General features: G+C 42.2%; 1 protein-coding gene across 18 annotated transcripts in view; it reads right to left on the bottom strand.

The window, feature by feature from the left end:
* gramd1bb (GRAM domain containing 1Bb) overlaps positions 1-23,895 on the bottom strand; it is a 116,138-nt gene that overhangs the window by 8,910 nt on the left and 83,333 nt on the right. For 10 of the 18 annotated variants that reach the window (XM_014335176.2, XM_042222563.1, XM_042222553.1 and 7 more), the window contains 5 exons: positions 10,357-10,567; positions 8,545-8,565; positions 6,972-6,995; positions 5,253-5,273; positions 4,567-4,590 (listed from right to left, as the gene is read on the bottom strand). In XM_014335176.2, the coding sequence (XP_014190662.1) occupies positions 4,567-4,590; positions 5,253-5,273; positions 6,972-6,995; positions 8,545-8,565; positions 10,357-10,567 (301 nt within the window). The other 8 variants (XM_042222558.1, XM_042222564.1, XM_005927312.3 and 5 more) reach the window with 7 other exon arrangements.

Genomic DNA, 23,895 nt, shown 5'->3' with positions numbered 1-23,895 from the left:
AGAAAGAAAAGAAAATACATATTCCTTTTGATCGAGGCTCAAGGGAGAAGTCTAAAGCCAAAAAACTGAAAGTGTTCTTAAAAAAAAATCATGCTGTTCTCTGCAGACATCATCATGTTTCCATTTTTTAAAACAACCCATAGAAACAACCTCCGCTGTTGACAAATGAAATCACTCACATAGTAACTGGACAATCATGCCAAACAACAGGCCTATGTGAGCTCTAGAAGATTTCAAATAGCAAAGACTCACAGCCAAACCACTTGTTTGAATTATTGGTGGGGATTTACCACAGAACTACGCTCACAGCAGCATGCACAGCACACAAAGTTCCCTAAAAAAGCCCTCTGGGCGATCCTCTGTTTTGCCGCTTCAAGGTTACATTTTCATTTTTCAACGCTTCTCCCCGTGATGTTTTCGGCTTACGAGCTGGGGTCGACTTACAGCAGGAATCTCCTCACTGTCCCACTCGGGGTCTTGAAGGTCTGAGGCAGCCCAGCCCCACTCCCAACCCCATTCCCCTCTAGCTGGACCCTGCAGAACCCACAATGCCAACGCCTCATCCAGCTCCAGCATGGCCTCCCAGTCAGACAGTGTACAGTCCTCATCCAGTTCCATATTCAGGGCGCCAGATCCTTTTTGCTGCCTGGATGGAAACAAGTTTTCCAAAAATGCGCCCCAGTGGGCTCGTCTCACAGCCGACTTGACTTGTCAGTTCGAGAAAAGTTGGGAAAATAAGAGAAGCCAGACAATGTGTGCAGCAGTTTGAAGCTGTAGTATCCGTGCTCCCCTCCTCCTCTTGGGTGCTGCTCCCTTTCAACACTGAGCAGTGGACACAACGCACTCCAGCCACATGATTCCTGTCTCACTCTGTCTTTCTGTGCCTCTCTCTCGCTTCCTTTCACGCAGACAGGGAGAGGAGTTACGGCCGTTGCCCTCTAGTAACCCCAGCCAACAAGTCCTTTATTATCACGCCAGTAGCCTTTTCCTTTTTTCTGCTTACTCCTCCTCGTAAGTGTGCAAGCAGAGCATGAGTGTGTGTGTGTGTGTGTGTGTGTATTGCTGTCCAGGTCTGAGTGCCTGATAATTACTCTGTTTATGACCAGCAAAGAATGAGGCGAGTTTACTCTGCAGACTGGAGGATTAATATAAACAAAGATGTAGCTGTAGGGGAAAAAAGTAGGACTGAATAAAGGGAAAAAAAGCCAAAGTATGTGTTGAGTCCGTCTTACAGTCTGAGCGAGTGATTGAGTTATAGAGTTATAGAGAACAGATGTGAGCATAACCTCCAGTTACCTCTGGCTGCAAAACAACACCATCAATCTTGAAAGGGACTGCACCGGGTCGCAAGCCAGGGTTTAAATAGCAGAGCGAGGAGAATGAATAAATACGCGCTCGATAATTCTTTGCTCTTGGGCTTTTAACGTTTATTTTATGAATGAAAGGCCGCTGGAATCCAAAGTACGAGTACTGAACGTGCTGAACGCCGGCGATTTCAAGAAACTGCAAGTATGGAGTGGTTCCTTCCTGCCTTGGTATTGAGGTCATTCATGCACTCCTGACACCTGATCCCCCTCTGCTACTTTCAGTGGGCGAGAAGGATGGAGAGCTTCTACTTCAGCAGCACTTAAAATCGACAGATTTTCTTAACAAAAAAAATGCTTCGGCGCTCAAAAACGTGGGCGCAGTTATGGAGGTCTGACTGGTGAGCAAAACAAAAAACAAACAGAGAGAAAAAAACAAAAACACAAAACAAGTGTAACTGTGGCTTGGATTTTCATTGCTCTAAGCAAATTTATAAGTCATATTTGGGCACTGGAATCCAGCCACGAGTCCCATCTTTGCGTAAGTTGAGGAAGCAGAAAGAAAAATATCACAGGCTTCTTGGAAAACATGCCTTTACATCATGAGCATGAAACTTAATGAAGCTTCATCCCGTACTTGTGGTATTTCCGTGTATTCGTGTCGATTTTGTAGCTTTATAGCTTAAGGAAAGAAAGAGTTCATTGACTTGACTGTGACTTTGCATGCAGAGTTCAGGCGGCACAGTGACGCCTAGGACGAACGGGGTATAAAGTGGAACTACCAACACACAGCGTGTATCGATCTGGTTAACTATTAACATGCTGGACAAACAGTAGGGGATGGAGGAGACTGGTACTGCAAACCTGGGTGGGGTTTTATGCTGTGTACCGGAGGAGTGTGTTTATCCTATTAACAATAAACTCTCTATTTTACTACCGCTGTTGTTCATTTTATGGAAAGTTGGTCTCCATGCACTAAACTCATGCACTGTCTAGTGTCCAGATATCTCTTATCTTGCTGTTTGTTGCTTGTTTTCTCTTTTCCTGCCAACTTCCTGGAGGCCACACATTTGTGTAGATGCAAAGCGAATAAGAAAATGCAATTATGCTGCTCCTAAGAAAGTGAGGTGACCGTGCCTACCTCGTACGGGCTCGCGTTAGGAAAGGTGGATGTTTAGTCACTGTAGTTTCGAAGTCGTGGCCGATCGCTACTGCCACGTAGACGTGCACACACACACATGCACACAGTGTCTGACAAGCAGGCGCATGAATGCTACAACACCTACGTGTCAGAACCAAGTGAATTGAAAAAGGATCTGTTAGACACACGTTTCTCCGGCTGATTGAGCTTTAGTAAAAACACATGTGTGTAAAGATTAGTGTACAAGATGTCAGGAAGGTAGCCCCGATGCTGAGCAGTTAATTCAATTCACCATTATGAATCAGCTGTGATGGTGAATTTCACCCCGATTCACATTGTCAGCGGGGTTTGAGGAGAACATTGTAATGCCAATTCTGAATATTCATATTAAGGGATTACTCCATAAATGTGATATCAACATTTCTTATTTTCAGGCTTTTCCTCCCTGTTTGTGGCTCGGAGACCTGAGGCCAGCTATCCTGTTGAAGTTGTCTCACATACACACTCTATGTAGTTTTAGTCTTGAGCCAACGCAACTTCGAAATAACAACAACGTGAACTTCTTACTCTTAAGAAGTTGACGAAGCTACAAAGACTGACTGGCTTGTTTGGGTGCAACTCTTAGCTTGATGTGCTTAATGTGAGTTAATGCTGGAAAGCTTCATCCCTGCATCACATGTGCTGATTTAAATTTGATGGCTCAAGTCTTCTCTGTATGTCAAAACAAAATACTATTTTTAACTTGTAAGCCACAGTAGATTTGTCTTTTGTGTCCATAGCATTTACTCATCACCAAACATTTCAGTCTTATTTAAAGACTAAATAATTTCCTTTCAACATCTGGGTGCTGTAAGCTAATGCATATATTTATATGCAGTATATGTGTGGACTGTTTTCAGCTGCAGAACTGATACAGACGGCAGGCTTGTAGTACAAAGGGACTCGAAGGAGCATGCATGTAAACAGTTGTGACCGTGTTCAGGGTAAAAACACGGCACGCAGTGCTTCCGCTGACAAAAATGCAGATCTGCAAGACAAAGGAACAAGAAAACGTGGCAATTAATGAGCAGGGTGACTTCACTGTTAAGTTTGGCCTTTTACAGAGATTTGTTGACAGCAACATAATCTGGAGGTAAGGGCAGATCATCCTGCCATCTTGTACACGACAAGTTCACTGTGCTGGTAGCCGGCAGTATATCATCTGTAAGTATGATGTGAGAGATTATCAGTGCAGTCCAGTGGTTTGCAAACTATAATGTCTATTTTCTGGTAATTTTATTGAAATAAAACTAATAATAATAGCATCAGGAAACTCTCATGCGTCGGCCTCCTCCGCTTAAACTGTAATAAATTAAGTTAATGTGGCTCCTTCCCCTGTGGTGCCCCTATTCTCCACCAGGGGGCCCACCCCACAGTTTGAGAACCACAGGACGGCACTTACAGCAGTGATTATCACTTGTTACGGTCTGTTCCAGATAGTAGGTCAGTAGAGGAAATGAAATGGGTTTATTACAGCTGAGTGCATTAGCGAAGTATTGAAAAGCTTTCAGAATCCTTTTTCATGTTTCAGCTATGTTTAGTTAGGGCCTTGTGTTTCTCCTTGTTTTAATGCCAGACCAAGTGTCCGTGCTTATCAGGACGCAGGAAAGAGAGCTGGGCAGGAGGAAAACGTGCCACAACCTAAAGCACCATGCTTCATTCCCATGGCGCATTCAGAAGCCCTTGTGATGGTTTACTGAGCTGCTTAGTACAGTGAGGAACTCAGTGTGCTACCACCTGTTGCACGCCAGAAATAGAAATTCACTTGTGCTCACAGGTCCACGTGTAAAATGAAAAACCCTTTGAACACTGTTACTGCTACGAAAGAATAATTGTGCTGTACGATTCTTCTACACCGTGTTGAAAACACAATATGGAAGATCTTGTTTTGAGCTTTATCATGACAGCACAGTGCTTTCTATTTCAGCGTGTCACTTGCTGGCGGTAGCAACGCTGAGTGCTGAGAGAAGGCAATGGAATGAGAAACAGGCAGGAGGGATATCAAAAAATCCCACCAGTCTGAGAGCAAGAGAGACAAGTCAAAGATAATCAGGGCTGGACAAAAATACAAGTCATGCTTACTCTCAGGATGTGTTGTCTTTCATGCTGGGGAGAGAGGGGCAGAGTGTACACACAGGGAATAAAAGAAAGGAAATAAACCAACAGAAGAAATAAAAAGAGCACAAAATGGGGGGAAAAAATCCAATAAAGACTCTTCTGTAGAAACTATGTTCTCACTTATTAGTGGTTAAATCCACTTAAACCCACACAGCTGGCAACCTTTTTGTTTAAAAAAAAAAAAGGTTTAAAATATTTGTTAAGTGGATGTTCAGTTGCTATCTACAAAGAGAACCATGGTTAGGAAAATAGTGTTAGCACACCACCTTGTGGTGAAAACACAAAACTGCAATAATCTGCGTCGATTCTATACTGTGTGATACCAGTCAGATATGTGGGCATATTAGTCAAATCTTGCACTGCAGTGCTGAAGGATTGTTGTCTTGCTTTGCTGCATCAAAGGCCCACTTGCTGCTATTTTAAGCTTCCTGCTAATCCCTTCCTGCAGGACCAGTAACGCACACTGGTGGTTCAGTGCTCCAGTAAACAAGGTCAAGGACAACAGACCTTTCAGCTCCTAAGCAGTGTTAGCAACTAAACCAACACTTTCAGGTGTCACAAACATGACATGAAGACACCCCAGCACACAAACACAAACACACGCACACACACACACACAGACAGAAGGAGATAAAGAAGGCGTGACTTACGTTGTACCAGCTTTGGCTCTTCTGTGGAAAGAGAAAAAGAGGAAAAGCATTTAACTCCGTGGAACTAGTGAACAGTGCAGCAGGCTTGAAGGCTTATGCAGATACACACGATCACCTTTTTAATAACCAGATCCATCAGATGTCAAACAACAATTTCTTAACAGCAGAATTCTCCACACTATTTAAATAATGTACTCTATCCTGAACATGGAAACGATGGAGGGTTAAATTATCTTCCAGTCCACTTACGTAAGCACCCAGACAGACATGTCTACTTATCAATCAAATATAGGACTTTTCCCCAAATCTTCCAAGGAAGACCTGCTTCCTGTGTTGGTGGAACTGAAAGTAATTTAATTCTAAAGCATGTTGCGTGCTGCATTCGCTGACTGGATATACTATGTTTGTATTTCAAAATACCTTTACAACAAGACGTACATCGATATGTCTTCAAAAATCATCACATTGCCTGCGTGGAGTTTATTTTTTAAAGAAAATGTGAAAATTAATTCACCTTTGTAGTTTAGTGATGATATTTAAATGAGCTGTAATGGGTGTGAAACGTGTCACTGGTGATTTTCTATAATTTGTTCTTTTGAGGTCTCTTCTTAGACAAACAATCACGTCTGTTGCGGTTTTACAGCAGCAGAGGGCAGCAGAGGTGCGGCCTAATAAGATTCACAATTCCATTCACATAAACACGCTTTCAACTCTAACAGTCTAAATGCAAGAAGTCCCACAGAGGGAACATGCAGGTGATCATTCAAAGGGGAGAACAAAGAAGAGGGAAGAAGACGGGGACTAAAGAGGAGAAAGTGCATCATACAGCATGTGTCTGGCAGCAGAGGGATGATTGACAAAGAAATATTATATTAATAAAAGAACAAAAAAACCCCCAAACTGGCACAGTAAGTTAAATCTGATGTGAATAACAGACTTTGCGGATAATCCAGATTGAGTTTTGGCAAGAACACAGAAAAAAAAAGTCGATGATGTTGATTGTGACAGTGTAGCTGAAGAGTGAGTCATATGTTTCGTATTACACTTTGACTTGGCAGCTTTAGAAATTGCCACAAAACACAAATCATGGACTGAATGAAGCCCTAAATATTGCAAAACTGTAATTTTAAAACACAGAAATATTTAGTTTGTTTGTTTTCTGTTCAACAGGGTTTGCTGCTTTTCTGGTGTGCGCAGCGTCAGCTAGCATTTAGCTGCAGAAGCGGGCTCAAGGCTGTGATGATAGCTGGGCCAATGTGCGCTACTCTGATCTGAAGGTGACAGAGAGAAATGACTCAGAGTCCACTGTCTGGACAAGGCGTGCATGTATGCATGTGCCACTGTGTTTGACTTCCTGTGACTACATAAGAGGAGGGAAAGATTTCTTGGTTTAAATTTTAGGACATATTGTTTTAAAGAAATAGTTTTGTGTCGGGGCAAAAGAATTGGCTCGAATAATAATATTTTGTCATTTACAGTGCTGACAATCACTACAGTAGAATCAGTCTTCTGATTAAGCCGGGCTGATTATTTAACATTTCAGAATGAAATCAGGATCCTTTCGCATTGAGTCAGAGGGTGGGGGCGCACTGGAAAGGACAAGAGGGACAGGAACTAGAAATCCATCTCTATATGATGGGTAAGTGGAGGCCTAAGGGACTCAATGGGAGGCAGATAGGATTGTGAATGGGTCAAATGAAAACAAGAAGAAATGCTTACTTTAATCAGGTTTAGCCTGTCATACTGAAAGAAAATTAAAGAGAAACAAAAATGTCAACTAAAGCAATGAGCAACGTAAACACTGACAGGAATGGAAACGCGACACACTGATATCGTAAGCGCCTGTGGCTCAAGTACAACTCTGAAATAACACTGCCAATACCGATGTAACAGCGTCAGAGGGCTGACTGAGTAGTTAGGTCAGCCTCTCCATCTAGCTGGATATGTTACATTAGATGCCTGATTGATTATTATTATTACATCAGGACTGCCGTTTATGCCGTTTTGCATAGAGGCACAGCGCATACGTTTCTTCTACCAAATGCATCTTTGATTTGTGCATCATTAGGGTTGGGGCGATCGAGCTCACGTTGCTTGGACCTAATGCCATTGCTGAGGTCATGTGACCACTGCAGGCCACAGAGGCTCGTGTATATATGTATACATATACATATATTATATATATATCTATATATATGGGAGATATTGCAAAAGAGTTAGGGTGGGGGTGGAGAGGGTTCGAACTGTGGCACATAAAAGGAGAGTCATATGATCAATTAGGATCTATGTGTGTGCACTAAACTGATTGTGTGACTGCGCAGCAGCAAACAGAGCATCAGGAGGGCTCTCTTCACACCGACCTCCAATTTACTGATTCACTCTCCCATTTTTGCATCTTTCTATTCATTTATGGTAAAAAAAAAATTAGCTTTTTAATCGCATCCTATAGCCTGAGTCACTGTATAGCTGAGCCATAAATTGAATGACTGACATGAAAAACACTGCGACAAGTAGCAAACTAGATGATGGAGCTACAGTATAGCTGATGCGACAAAACGTGACCGCAGTCTGGAGAATTTTGGGGCCTGTGGTGCAAGAAAAAATTTATTAATTAAATATAAAAAAAAAAAAAAGATAAATTTGTTTCATGTGATGACAGAGAGGCTGCTTAAATAAAGATCCGGTCCTGCTGCTCTGGACTAGGATGCTGGCAGTATTTTAAAGAGTTCATCCTTCTACAGCAAGGGAATTACAGTACACAGCATAACAGATATAAAGCACTCATTACCGCAGTGTAATAGTGAGATAAGTTTGTAAAGAGAGTTCCAGGACAAAGGCCCAAGCAGGGAACAGGAAGAGGAGGTGAGGAAGGAATTTGGACAATAATTTGCAATATTTATTTATCTATTTAGTGAATTTCTCTACATCTGAATAGGAAAAAAACAACAACAAATAATCCTGATGTGACATTTCTGTAGAAATTCATGTCATATAAAACCACCAGAAAGGGAAAGGAAGGAAAGAGGAAAAGGAAAGGAAGTGAGTGAGGTTGCGTAGGGTTATTGGTATTGCAAAAAACGTCCATCTGCTGTGATGAAGGGTGCAGATGGGGATCGCAACGGCTGCAGTGTGCACAAGGGGGCAAGCCGGGTTTCAGGGGGAAGCATTCGAAAAACAGGAATGTTGTTTTTTGGGGGGGTTTTTCACAGCGCAGCTCACAAGACAGGAGGTGTTGCAGAGGGGAAGTGGGCACGGAAATATTAGAAGAACAGAAAAAAAGAGTAATGCTTACTTTGGAAAGACGCTTGTGAGACTAGCATGCAATCAGGAGAAGAACAAAGAACAAAAAAATCAGATAGAAAAATGAAACCCCAAAAACGAAACAAACTGCAAGAAGAAACAGCTGACAGTACCAACAGAAGAGCTGAACAGTCTTTATCAGATGGTATGTATTATCATTATGGCATGTAGCAGCAGCAGCAGCAGCAGCAGCGAAGAGAGAGACGGCGTGCACAGTGTGATGTGGAGAAATGAAAACGATCTCAAAAACCCAACGGAGATCAGCGGAGACGGATGAGGCAAAGGCAAAAAAGGAGATGGAGTGTGATGGCTTGTATCTTCTGTGAGAATACCTGACTTTCAAAGATTTAAATTCGCTTGTGACGAGAAATGCTGATGAGAACTCAGATAGATCCAAAAAAGAAAACGCTGCAACACTTGAAAGCTACACAGAGAACATGCTCAGCGCAAGAAATCCTAATCTCTGATTTGAAACCATTGTTTACATTTTACATTTGTCAATGTAAGTCATTTCCTGGATTAATTTTGTTGTTTAGCAAGCTAAAACAGGTACAATATAAAACTTTACTGATTCTTTAATCTTTTATTGTAAAATTAGTGAAAAAATGTGTGTTCAGGAGGAATAGAGAGAATAGTGTTATATGTTCAGATTGGTTTTGGAGGGGTGGAGTGATAGTTACAGATCATCAGGCACCTACCAAGTCAATAACCGATCCTAACACGTGCGTCACTACACTAGAAAATAACTAAAGCCGGGCCAACACTGACGTGTTAGTGCAGCCACAGTTACACAGCTGGATCACAACAGTTAAAATATCAACACGACTGTCAGAGAGTCAGGAGGACTAATTTAGAAGATGAAAAAATGTAATGCAACACAGCAGGACTAAAATCACAGAGGAAATCCAAAGCATGGCAGGTAGTTGCTAACCTCATTTCGGTGCCCTCCTATTGATTTATGTCTGTTTCCTACACGATTATATTCTTGCTGAGTAAGCGTTCATGTTATAAAACCAAATCTTCTCCAGAGTCCTGAAATTCGTCTCCACCATTTTACTGTATTTGAGCCAAAGTGGAAACAACAACGTAAAAATTACACTCAACTGTAATAATGTGTATGCTTAGGTTTGAGGTTAAAGACAACATATTGTCAAAGCAGGTAACACTTTATGCTAAAGATCATTGTTAAATGGTGAATAGATAGCTAATAAACAGCTTACTTATTTTGAACAAACAGTTTTTGACTTTATATTACATTATAATTAATAATGTTTAATAATTGGTTAAAATAAGCAGCGTCCCTGATAATGATTGATGCCCAGCCAAATCAGTTAGTGTACAAACTAATAATAACTATAATTATCAAACATAATCAATGATAATTCCTTCACACTGAAATAATTTTTTACTACAGTTTAATTAATTCTCAATGAATAATTTATTACTGAGGATTATTACTAAGTGTTCCACTTAGGCCTCATCCTGCCCGTCGCACCTTTATCTTTGTCTGTGATATTGACACCTGGTGTCCCACTGTGAAGCAGCTCTGTGTGACGCAAAGTGTTGTCGAGGTGTACGGGGGCCTCTCTTTCTGCAGTTCTGAGTGTTTTGGGTGGAAAGGACACACAGCTTAAAAAGGGCTGAGAGATGCTGAGAGCTGGATCCTCTGTTTTATCCGTTTTTTAAATTTTTTTTAATATGCCAGTGAAAGTGCACCGTGTTTCAGTCCGTATTGTATTTCCATCTGATCAGATTCCAGATGATGCATCGAGAAGATAAAAAGGCGAATCTCCCGTGTACTCACCTTTGAGTTCTTTCCCCCGCTTCGCGCCGACTGCACGGAGTACGTTCTCTGGACAACCTGCTCAGGCGTGGAGGGGGACTTGTCAGAGGAGTGGTCTGAACCCTTCTCCACCATGTTCTCACCCTCCTGGCTCTGTGGTGTGGGTGAGCGCGAGCGTTTACGCAGGACTGGTGAGCAGGCGGGCGTGCTCTTGTTTGAGTTACTGGCAGTGCTAAAAAAACCCAAAGAAACAAACAAAAAAAAAAATAAGAGAGAAAAAGAAGAGAATTCATTCCAATGTGATTTACCCTTACAACAAATATTAAGACAAACTGCTCTGCATGACAGCGCTGACCTACAGGTCAGTGTGGACAGCAGCACAGCACGTACACTGTTTGCTCAGCCTTACATCACTTGAGGCTTAATAGGCTTGAAGCACCATGTGCTAACATGGCTAATAATGGCCAAGCTAATACGGGAACTCAAAAACAACAACAACAACAAAAGCAGCAATGACGAAACGAAATGGCGTAAGCTACATCCACATAGTTATTAAGAAATCTTTAGAAAAAATATCAAATTTGAATGATCCTCACTGTGATATTTCACTATTTCTGTTTTGCATGCAGTCCCAGACCTTAACTGTGCACAAGGTTCCTATCTGCTAGGCTCTGTGATCCAGAACTAGACTATCTCAAACATCTCTGGCTGAGTAAGGAGCCTTCTTCTCCTAATGACAGAAGCTAACAAAAGGCCCTGTAAGTGATCTGTGTGACAGTGTGCCTGCCAGGCCTGGTTACTTGACATGGCGTTATGCAAGCCATTACGTCAGTCGATGGCTGCTGTTAGTGGTCATGAATTACTGATCTACCGTTACATTTGGGACTTCACTGCAGCTTGGAGCCTTGAATCATAGAGAGCGGTGATGACAGCTTCTGTCTGACTGTCAGATGCTGCTGTACCAATGGCTGCTTGATTTTAAAAGACAAGGACATCACAGAGCCTTCACATCTGTTGACTCACTAAGATAAATAATGCACGCCTCTGACATCAATACATATGATTACCTAAAGTTCAGTTCTTTCAGTCGATGATCATTTTAAGTATAGTGTACATTGTGTATTCCTTAGTGACGCCATTAAGAATACATTTAAGGGAAAGCTGTCCTTAAAAGACATTAATTGTTAAACATTTAGAGTTTTAAGTATACATTAATTTCTGCCAACAGTAAAGGACCACCACATGAGATTTTAGTGCAGAGCTACAGTTTAGCTTTCTAATGAGTATTTTTATTGCCTCTCATGCTCCCTCTTGTGCTTTTTGGCATTTCATATTAACTTCTGGCGTTGTACATGCCAAGATGCATGCTATTAAAGTTTGCAGCTTGCTGATCTGATATGCACCGTGCAGTATACGATCTCTGTCTCAGCCAGAAGATTTGTAGTTAAGCGCATATACGACACACCTGGAAGTTGGGGGACAATCAAGCAAATACTCTGATTTTAGCACAGGCAACACCCAACCCATAACCTGCTGAATTTCCGAATAAAGGATGACATACTAGATTAAAATCAGAACAGACAATGAAATTATGACATTGGTTATTCAGAACGACACCTGTGCTGCTTTTCTTTAAAGGTGAATGGGTGGTTTTGTAAGGTTATACATTTTTTATGATGTAAGCAGATTCTTGTCTGGGCTACAAAACACTGTGGGAAACCCTGTGGGCAACTGCACATGATGATAGGAGGATGGAGAATGGCACAAACTGTGGCACATGGCCGTAAGTGGTGGGGGCGGCTGTTGTGTTCCGTGCTGCTGGTGGACGTGTAAACCAACATGAAGCACAAAGGTGTTCAATGAACGTCTTTTATGTTTGGTCAGATAGAACATTTGTGTTTTGGGGACTTCTGGGAAGACATGATGGGCAGATTTCTATTTTTTATTACTGGGTTGGACGCAAACCCTCTTACTTAAATTTGGCCCTTAAAACTGTACTATGTGCTGGGTCTTCTTCAGTGTGTTTGAATTCCAGAACAAAAATATAGATAAAATTAAATACAAGACCCTTTTATATACTAGTTCCTCACTAATGTATCGTATTTGATCCATGACAAATTTAAGACAGATTACCATCATACGTTTTATTGTAATAGGCTGTGACACATGGTGAATTCCCAACTAGTTCACCCTATTCTAGTATTTTCTCAACAATTCATGTGAAAGCATAAATAAATCATGAATGAAACCACGTGTGTAAGACCAAGTGATGCACAAAAATACAATTTAAGATGAGCATCCTGTGCACCATGTGCCCCTTGACTGGGACAGGTGACTTATAATCAGAACAGCTGTCACCAATTTCACAAATATCAACCAGAAAAGGTGCAAGTAGCGCACTGTACCAAACCTTAGAAGAGCACAGGTACATCAAATAGATGTATTAACAATATATATCAAAATACAATAGCTACAGAACTGGAATCTCATGGCAAACCAAACCTGCACCAAGACAGTCCACACTCTGTCATGTGTCTGTGTTCTCAATGATCTCATAACTGCAGACAAACACATTTTTGTGCAAATAATACAGATAAAACATACTGTTTTTGTGTCTTTGCATCCAAACAGAGCATTTTACTGTAAGACATAAAATCTCAGTCTGCACATTTGTTTGTTTCTTTGTCCGCCAACTCCAACACCTACATCGCCAGGAGCTGAGCGATAAAACCTGGCGCACGGGTGCATCTTAGGCTCCTTTAAGTTCTTTTCCATATCAGATATTATGATATCACCATGTTGCCTAGGAACCACCTAGCAATGGGCAACTTATATGAGCTGCTTTCAGCACTGATGCACCTGCATCCTTTTATTTCATTATAAAGACATTTTATTTATGTCCACAAAACTTAATTTATACACCATCAGACACCTGATGGCTTCATTTAAAAATCTGCCAAATCCAACATAGGGAGCTACCCACTATGACAACCCCTTGTGAATAATTTGTATTACCCCATCAGGTTGCCTGGCAACCACCTAGCAATATGTAAAAATGACCCGTTTTTAGCATTTATGTGCCTGCGACATCTTATGCAAGCATCCTGTTGAATTAATGAAAAAAGAAATAGCACAAATAGGCCAAAAATACTATAGCATGGGCATGTACTGGGTTCATGTCGTGTTATTTTGCATGTCACATCCTAGGCTGGTCACTCTCACTCTCACACTAGCAGGTCTGGACTAGTGCTGCAAGACTGGATGGAGTTCCCATCTGGTCCTATGAAGGTTAATTATACTAAAAGTCCAAATGCTTGGATACTAGAATGTAGCTACAATGTAGCATCACCAAACAAAAATAGACAATACATAAAGATAATGGCTTCTATAAGGATTGCCTGAAGAGCATAATTCAAGTGAATCCATGTTAAGTTTGAGAGATGTGGTGGGGTAACCAAAGCTAGCAAATAGAAGAGATAACAAAAAAAGACATGGCTCATCTCTTATAATGTCCCCGCATGCAAAACATGTACAGGGACCCCCACTTGTTGTTTTCAGTAATAGGAATGCACGGATCACCTCTCCCTTCCAGATACACGGCAGTAAACAATGGAAACACTGAATCCGTCATCAGCATATGAATGACTGAACCCAATCGGTCATTCACACAAGAGTTTGCTCTTTGAACCAGCGGGCTAAGTGTGGACAGAGTGAACATGCAGCCTTTGCTAGCCTGGAGAAGAGTGGACAAAAGCATCAGTTGCAACTGCTTTGTTCTTCACTCCCTCATGAAACACAACACTGAGACACAAAGCAAGGACCTGTCACAGCATTATCGCTGGATGCTAGTATGTAGTGTGATTAATGTCAAACACAGAGTTCGGCAGTAGATTAATAGACAAGGCTCTTACAGTTATCACGTCATATGAAAATGCCGTATGTAACAGACATGACAAACACTGCAAACTTATATGCACTATTGGTTGTACTGGAGCTAAAATAAGGCAAGAGTCCCTACTGGGTCATAGGGTGGCAATGATAAAGTGGCCTGAAGGCTGCTGTGTACACTTATATTCAGTGACATATATACAGTATACACACAGAGAGAACTTCAAGAAATTTATCAGTTTAAAAAAACCCCCAAAAACATATCACTTGAAGCATTGCCTACTACAAAGCTCAAACACAGCTCTACTTTGAATGAAGATCGCTATAGCAACAGTGGACAGGATGGCTTAAATATTCAATGTGTGTGGCTAAATATACTCAAGCTCTGCAGTCAGAGAAGCCGTCTGAGCCGAAAATACAGCAGGATGGTGATGTGACAGACAATACCTCACAACCCATCTGGGCACCGTCATTGTACATTTCATGATTAAGCAAGTGTTTGTGTCTTCAAACAAACAGCTGTCATTTAAACATTGATTATTCACATTGCATCTGAGAAAACTTGAAGGTACAAACACAACTTGGCTCCGGAAATGTTTGGATTTCGCCTCTGTATCCCAGCAAATGGAGTTGAAATGAACTGAGATCCAAGGGAAGCGCAGAGGCTCGGCTTTAATTCAAGAGACCTGATAAACTGTTACATTAATTGTTGAATAATTGCAGACTTTTTAAATGCTCAGACTCTTTTAAAGAGTGAAAAGTGAAAACTCAAAACGTATTTTGTGGACACCTACGGGCTATTTCTTTATTTCATTAAGCAGATAAGAGATCTGAAGAGGTCTTATCTGCAGTTGCAGTTGTCAATGCAATGTTTCAATGCAATGTACATGAAGTAAATGGAGACTAGGATGCCTTATTCCTGTGCTTTTGTTGGTTCTGAGCAGTAGCTTGGACTGAGTCGAGCTAAGACTTGATGATACAACGAGATGAGTAACAAGATTTTTGTTGTCCAGTTTTAAAGTTTTGCCTAGTTACATAAAAAAAACCCCAGAGAACTGACTTCAAGGTGTTAATCACACAGGATCTTGACGTGCCAGCCATTCACAATAGGTCAAGTTCTTGTGCTCATAGTGAAAGAAAAAAGAAAAGAAAAGAAAGAGAAACAAGCTCGCTGTTTGCACCACTTTGTTACAGTCTTTTCTTTAAATAAGCTCTAAAGCCCTAAATCCAACCGGCTCAAGCTGTCCAAACGCTCAACTTCACAATAGAGCAGAGTTCCGGGCCTTTCCATGGGCCCCACTTGTTTTCACAGTTTTGCTGACCCTGGAAAATACCCATCTGGCATTGGTCCTTCAGCTCTGCTTGCTCCCAAAGGACCATGAGGAGCACCACGCTCGCTAGCAACCACTGCACATGCGCTCCCAGGAATGCGCGCATTGAGCACACAGGAGCAGAAGTAAACATGGGCATGCGCGTGGACGCACAGTATGTATGCCCACTAATCACACCAGGCACGTCACAGCTCGCTTTGTCTTGCCGAAACTGATACAAATAGTGACATCGCACACACAATCTACAAAACAATACAAAATAAACCACTTTGGTATTTAAATGCACCTGTGAAATGCACAGATTACATAACCAAAACCATTCTACCCCACCCATCCCTTTTTTCCCCTGCATATGCACAGTGACACTAACGCATGCATCACAGAATCCACCATACCCCTGATGAAAGACACGGCCCCTCAGCACCTCCTCACAGCAGCCCTCAAGGCAGCGACAGCCCTCGCTGGCCACCGTCACACACTCAAACACCACCATGTCCTCGCAGGCAGCTCCCAGTGATGAGCTGTTCACCCAGTGGATCATCCCACAAACTGCACACTGCACTTCTTTTCTCTCTCCGTGCAAAAGAAAAGGTAGCTGGAGAAAAACATGGTGAGAGTGAGAGAGACAGAGAAAAAAAATGGAAGGAGGAGGCTGGGTGATTTCCTTCAGCAGGCTTACAGCCACTGATCTTCCCCAGCCAGCTCTGATCTCCTAATAACCAGCTTATGTTGCCCTTAACACCACCTGCCAAAGAAGACGCATTGGTGGTCTGAGGTGCAGCTCTCATCCTCCTAGGATTTTCCTTCTAAATAGAACGTGTTGATCCAAGCAGGGAAACTCATCATTATGCCGGCTCCGTGTCAGTCTGTCTGAATGCAGGCAGGTATGCAGGCAGTTGTTCCCAGAACTAACCTGCTTGTAGCCATGTAGGGAGCCACTCCGCAGCGCTCAGCCCCTTTCAATCAGCTTCATTCACGCAGCGGGAGCCTTAGATGAGGAACAGGAAGAAGGAGAGAGGAGGTGGATGAAGGGTGGGGGGGAGAGGAAAGAGGGATGAGGGATAAAGGGGAGGAGGGTGGACGAGTTCCGGAGCATGCCAGGAGGATGAGAGGTAAAGAAGGAGGAAGCAGACGCAGCAGAGCGAGCTAAAGGAAACATATTTTGTTCCCAACAGATGGAGAGAAGCCACCGAAGCCAGGATATCAGACCTCGTTCTTCTCTTTCTATCATGCGCTCGCCTCTCCTTTGTCAGATACGGGCTGATAAGCTCCCGTTCTCTCTTAGCAACCTGCACTTTTCCGTTCCCCCTTTTTCTTCCTCTGCTCTCTCAGCCATTGGATCATCTGTCTGCTTATTGCCTCTCCTAGTATCCAAGCGAGGCTCTTCCTCTCGCGATCGCTGCTGCTGGGTCACAGAAATTCAGGGCTGCAGGCTGACAATAGATAGAAGAGAATGTGCGAGGCAGGCTTGAGCGAGAGCGGGTGAGAGACAGAGACGGAGCTAATGAGGAAAGAGATGGCTTTCACTTTGCATTCCATCTCTGCCCAGCGCCGGTGCACTGAGCCTGCTTCATCCTCAATTATTCATGTGTTTCATGAATCGGAGGGGCTGACATCACCGGCATTCAGGTCACTTTACACTGGAAGCTCCTTCGAAATCGCATAATGAGCCACCCATTTCTCAGTGGTAAACACATTTCATGTTTCACACCCACACACATGCACAAAGCCACGGTGTTTTTTTTTCTAATACTAGAAGTAACCCAAATTCATATATTTCAAAAAAATCATAGCTGCTGATGCTCCCTGTATGTGTCCAACAAATATTTAGGATTAACCTGCAATTCATCTGTGGAACTTTCACTCCATAGCTCCTAAAGCATTCTGTGTTTCCACTTTGTCTCATGGTCAAATGAATAAATAAAGATTAAAATAAGAAGCTGTATCATTGCTATCCATTTTAATGCAGATATACAAGCAGTTCACTTTGCATTGTAACACACGTGTGCGACGCCTGTCATTAGTCATTCCTGCTGTAGTGGAGAGTGCTTCCTGAACTTGATCTCACCTCTGATTGTTTTGCATTTTAAAGCAAAGAGTGCAGCAATAATCAAACATGCCCCTGAATATAAAAGGCATCGCTGATTTAAACTTCACATGAACCTACAGTACTTTCCCCCGAAGCAGTGAAAGCACATTATTTTTGCAGACAGTTACATTATACTTTAATGATGTTTCATTAATGCATGCTCAAGCTCTAATTACAGAATATAAAGGTGCATAGTTTTACAAATTTGGTATTTTATACATGGGCGTTTGAGTCATAACGGTAAAAACACAAGATTACAAAAACAGATTGGCCTCTTATGGAGTTCACATGGCACAGCAGGAGAAGTGGATGTGTAAATAACAAAATAAACCATCCCTAAATCCCATTAAACTGATCACAGTGATGACTCATAGTCACACTAGTTCCATTTTCATACGGCCATTTTGCTACAGGGTGCTGCAGCATTCCTGTTTATCTCATGTGTTCATGTGTAGAAGGGCTCAGTCCCCTCCCTTCACCCAAGTCTGATGCTTCCAGGATCTAAGCTCACAAACTAGTCACAGGTTTCATAGATGTCACGACCTGCTCGAAATTTTAAAGCCTGTTTCTGTTATTTTTGTTGCATTTAGTTTTTATAGCAATGTTAAACTAATGTTGGTGCTTCCTACCTCTGCTTAGCATTAAATACTATCAATACTGGACTTTCTTTTCCAGTTTCTAGTTTTTTAAACGTGCATACAGTATAACTGTATTTACGCTGGTGGGTTTGGGATTAGCGAACCATGTACCAATTAACCTAACCCCACTAACTGTGGGAGGAAGCCGGCCACGCAGCCAGGTGTCGGAATCGAATTCAGGACCTTCTTGGTGTGAGGCAACAGTGCGGACAATAATTACCTGATTACATTGTTTTAAATAAACTGAAAATGGAAAAAAATCTGAACACAAAATCACACAATCATTCACATGCCAGCTTTGTGAGCCATTAAAATTCTGTTGTTATCTATAACTTATCGAATTAGACATATTTACACCTTCATGTAAGTCAAACAGATGCAAGGTTTTGGCTATAGGACTGGAATGAAACCCTAATGAGGTACAACTAGTTTCTAATTATTATGGGTGAACCTGTTCTATGTGAAACCTAAAATGTTTGTTTATATTTACTACTTTATTAATTATTACTATGATTTACTTCTAACTGCACATTGTTGTGAGACTATAATAAGCTTGCAACAGCAGAAACCTGTCACATGTACATGCCAGGAAAAGTCATTTTAAGGTAATGAATTCACATTCACAGCCATTTACACATGCAGGCTATCGCAGTCAGTAATCACCTCTGTGTCTGTAAAAAGAAGCAAACTGAACCTTTAGCTGTGCTGCTGGAAAGACTTGACCCTGGGGCTGCAGCATTGCTGGCTGCCTCTGTGGGAGCGCTCAGCGGAGCTGTGCTGTGGAACAAAGGGAGCTGGTCCACTGAGCTGGACTACTGTGTGCCGTGATAAGCCCGCCCAGACTCACACCAACAAGTGACCTACTTAGAGAACCTCTGTTCTCATTGTTGTTGAACCCGGGGGATACACAGATGGTCAAATTGACCACACACTCACAGACATGGTATGAAATGAACAGCCGTGTTTACGTAGCTGCTCCTTTGCAGCTACGTAATGATGATTGACAGGTTTAAAAAACAATTCATTTGATTTCATACAGTTCATTTTGCTGATGATGTATGCAAAACACACCACAAACGTTAGAGGCTCCTATGATTTTTGAGAGGAAGGCGTGCTGTTTACAGAGTTGTCATGACGACACCAATGTGACGATGCCTCGCTGGGACGGAAATGTCTGTCAGCCTGACTGTGTCGGCCGTGCAGCTACCATGGCAGCCTGTCAAGCCATTCATGTGCACCGCTACTTGAAATGTTCCCAAGTCGAGGGAGAAGTAGAGAGCTGGAGGGTGGTGTGTTCGTGAGTCAGAAAGGGGGGGTGGGGGGTGCTGATGCAGTATTTAAACACGCTATTAGCAATCAAAAAAATCCCAAGAGTTCAAGCTGATGATCGGTGTTTCCATTTGTTTTTTTTTTTAACCAAATAAAGGAGACTGGAAGACTGACATAACACTTTCTGCATCAATGTACAGTGTGTCCACACAGTAAAAAAAAACAACAACATGCGGGGCATTATATAGGTTACCTTTCCTAAAACTATTTCAATCTATTCCCACAAGCATGACTTTAGTCCCAGGCTTAATTAAAATGCTTAATTATCCTCTCTGTGAGACAACCTAACATAGGCAGGCCTGTAACAATTTTTGGGTTCTTATTGAAGCTGTCACCTCTGGGTACAGGGAGCTGTTTTAAACGCTGATATAATTAAACATGCTGAATTAAATTCCAAACCACAGCTTGATGAGGTAATTTGAGAACTCAAGGTGTCAGAGAGGGACAGGAAGGGACGGGAAAGTGGCAACCGGATTAGGCCCCTGTAGGACACTTTGTCCCAGTGGGACGTGGCACAGCCGCTGCCATCTGCAAGGGATACACAGGCGGAAGCAGGCTGGGTGACAAAGCTCTGGGCAGGAGGTAGGGCGAGGGAAACAAAGTGAAGTATTTTTAAAGTTTGAAAGTCAAATACCGGTAAGTAAGTAGTGTTACTACTAATGTTTGAAATATGTAATTAAATATTTTAATGAGAAACACAGGAACACCCTGGTGTTCTCATGCTGTTATGCTGCACTTCTATCCTAAAGTTAAGCCGATACGAGCAATTGATTCGTTTTACAGAAACAAAGATGATAATCAATGAATACCAGTTCTTCAAGCAACAGTTTCCAACACCCAGTAATCATATGATCTCGAATGTGATCTTTACATTGAAAAAAATAAAAGGTTAATTCATACTGTTAGAACTTGATTTGTTAGACAAATGTCTTCTGTGTGTACATTTTCATCCTTTTCTGGGTTATAAGTGAACCACAAGTTCTTATTTACTGACAGTTAGTATTAAACAAAAGCTTTTTTACACTAGTTCCCTAAAACCTGTTTGAATTTAACCTGGTGCATATGGACGCATACATTAATAACTACTCCACCTGACTGAGGTAATGCTGTAAAATACAGCATCTCCATTGTATCAATGTTAACTTTACTTCACTGGTCAATCTGGATATTTCATCTCTCTAATATATGCCATACCTTTCAAGTCCTTCATGGTTACAAGGTTCTGCCCATGTCAGAGACACAAATATGCATCATCTCCACATTACTGCGGATTATGCATCTATAGCTACCACTGTGTGTGCCCTGAAGACTTTCATGACCCAGTCTAATAAAATATATAGTCTCTTTGTTTAGAGGGGCTTTGTGAGAGATGCATATGTAAAGGTACTGTTTTTAGGCTGATGGCAAAAGAGGAAAGTATATGTTATATATGTGTATATGAACCAGTTTTCTGGTTCCTGAAATATTCAGTCTACTGACTGTGGGGCCGTTAAGATTGCAGAAATATAGATAAAAATATATAGAAATATATATATAAAAAAGTATTTTAAAATGTTATTCCTTATTTATTCACATATAACCAAACTTCCTAGTCTTCCTACTTAGGTAACCTGAACCCTGAACTGCTAATGTATGCATTATTCCTATATCCCTAAGTGCTGTTATGTAACCATCTCTGTGTTTTTCATTGACTTTGTGAATCAATAATTCTGGCCTCGTCAATCATATCCGCTCACACTGCAGACGCAAAAAAAGCTTGCTCCATCGGATGCAGCCTGTGGAACAGTACAGAGTATAATCGGTGATGACAAATGGCTTGTGGCAAGGATGCACTAATAAAATAAGTAAACAGGGGGATGGGGGGACAAAAGAGAGAAAGGGAGATAATCAGCTGAGGCTGGACGGGAAAGCCTTCTGCAGTTTCTCTACACTGCGGAGCCCCCTGTAGTAAACCTGGGAGTCCACCGTGGCCTTGCCTGCTGGTGCAGTGGTCTATTTCTGACTCTGCAGCTGGGTCCAAGATGCTGCACCTATTCCTTACAAAATCTTGTCTCTTGACATTTCATGCTTTTGTTTTCAATGCAGGGGGTTGATCACATCTGACACCTCTAATGGCTCTGGAGGACCAGCTGGACAATCAGCAGTTCACACAGAGGCACAGTCTTTTCCTTCTCTCTCTCTAACACCATGCATATACTGTGCTAAATTAAACGTTCTCTGTACAGAGGCCTGGGAGCTACAATTTTCAAGTCAGCCTAAAATAGCCCAGAGAGCTCAGCACTGGATATTAACTGCCCGAAGCTTTGGATTCTATGTATGCACATGAGGATCTAAAGCATCTATGCAAATGCTTTGCTAGGTGTGAGTATCTAAATATCCCTGCTGTTTTGACTCTGTGTATGACAGCAGTGTATACGGACACAGCACATACATGCAGATAGCTGAGGTAGTGACAGAGCTCTGTTCCACAGCCGCAGAGGGGAATACAAATCCAAGTCGTGGATGGAACGACTCCTCAATGCCACTTGCTGCCTTAGCATGACGCGAAGCAGGGGAAGGACATGCATTCGCCATCTATGATGAGTAATGTCATTATAGACAGAGGAGCTAAACAACTAGCTAGACATGTTTGGGGCGAAGCAAAACACACATGTTTCTGTATGTGAGTCTGCACACTCACAGTCTGTCCACCTATCCTGCAGCAACAACTGGCTCGTGCCACGTGCAGTGAGTAAGCTCCAGCTCTAGCTTGCTGTCAGTGCCTTGTTGCTACAGCTGCTGTTGGCTGTATGTGCACATCTGCGTGCGAGTAAATGTGTGTGTGTGTGTTTGTGAGCAGATTTAAGTCAGGCCAAATGTCATACCAAGAGCAAAGATCCATACACTGCGGACACCGTCAAATCCTGAGCAATCTCCCTCCTTCCCCCTTCCCTTTCTCACAGACACACAAACATGTGCGCACATATCCTGTCTCTCTTCTTCTTCCTTATTCCATGTCTTCTGATTAGTAAGTAATCAACAAACCCCACACTGGATTTCTTTAATACATTGATGAGTGCAGATATGTCCTCATCCCACTGATATTAATAAGAACTGCATGTCCAGAGTCAGCTCCTGATTTATAACCTTAATAACAAAATGGAGTGATAGTGGTATGGAATGACCTGCAGGTCGCACTGTTTTGCCTACAAAGCAGATTGCTCCTTGAAGGATGGAGAATAGTGTCATAAATACTGACAGTAGTGAGTTTAGTGCTCAATCATCTCAGTGATAAATGGGAAACAGGCAACAGATCATAAAGACATCAATAGCATGTGCAGAAAAGAGCAGAAAAGAGATGAAAAAGAGAAGAGACGCAAGAAAACAGAGATAATAAAAGAGAGACATTAGGAAAAAAGAAGAAGACGTCCTGCAGGAAAGAGAAGAAGTCCTCATGAAAGTGAGAAGGAAGGAAGGAAGGAAGGAAGGAAGTGGGACGCACGTTGCCGAAACTGCTCCCCCTCCAGTTTTTTTTCTTCCTGCAGTGTGCCGTAATTCGTCTCTAAAAATATCAAGCAAGAGGAGGAGGAGGAGCATAAACAAACACAGGGGGAGGAGAGGATAAAAAGATGGACGATAGAAGAGTGCACGGGGAGCGCACAGTGCAGCAAGACAGGCTAGAAAAGAAAGTGAGAGTAGAATCACTTGCTGGTGCTGAATCTGTGTGTCTATGTGTGATAAGGAAGGAGCAGGAAAACAGGCAGGGGGGAAGGCGAGAGCGAAAGCCGCGGAGAGACCGAGGGAGCATGTGCATGCTCTTTTCCAGGCAGCCACGTGAGTGTCTCTCCTCAGCTGCTCCTTTCACACTGAGCCAGCCAGAGGGGAGAAGAGCAGGGTCGCTATAGTCACAGCGGGAAAAGCACGCTACACCACACTGGCCCCACCGGATGCATACGCTCTGGTCACAGCTTACTGGTCCTGATCTAGCCCTCATTACATGCCAGTTTCTAGCGATTTACATAAGGGTGTAGAAATACACAGGTGTTAGACAGACGGATATGTGCTCGATTTAATAAGCACAGCTAAATAAACATCCATCAAGCCTCATTAAAGAGAATGTCATCTTAGGATGACATATGTTATTAAAGTCACAGAGGACAAAATACCAGAAAATAGCCCAGACATCTAGATGCTGGACTGGGTTGTGCTTTGCATTCATGACAGCCTCACGGCTATTTGGGGGAGGAAATAACGGTAACATTTCAAACACACACATTCGGAGTGCCACATCTCCTTGTCTTTTCTT

The sequence above is a fragment of the Haplochromis burtoni genome, unplaced genomic scaffold (genome assembly GCF_018398535.1).
Source record: "Haplochromis burtoni strain Fernald_Lab_line unplaced genomic scaffold, NCSU_Asbu1 Contig_88, whole genome shotgun sequence".
NCBI classification, from domain to species: domain Eukaryota; kingdom Metazoa; phylum Chordata; class Actinopteri; order Cichliformes; family Cichlidae; genus Haplochromis; species Haplochromis burtoni.
Note: the sequence above shows the minus strand (reverse complement) of the source record. Positions and strands in the feature narration are given on the sequence as shown.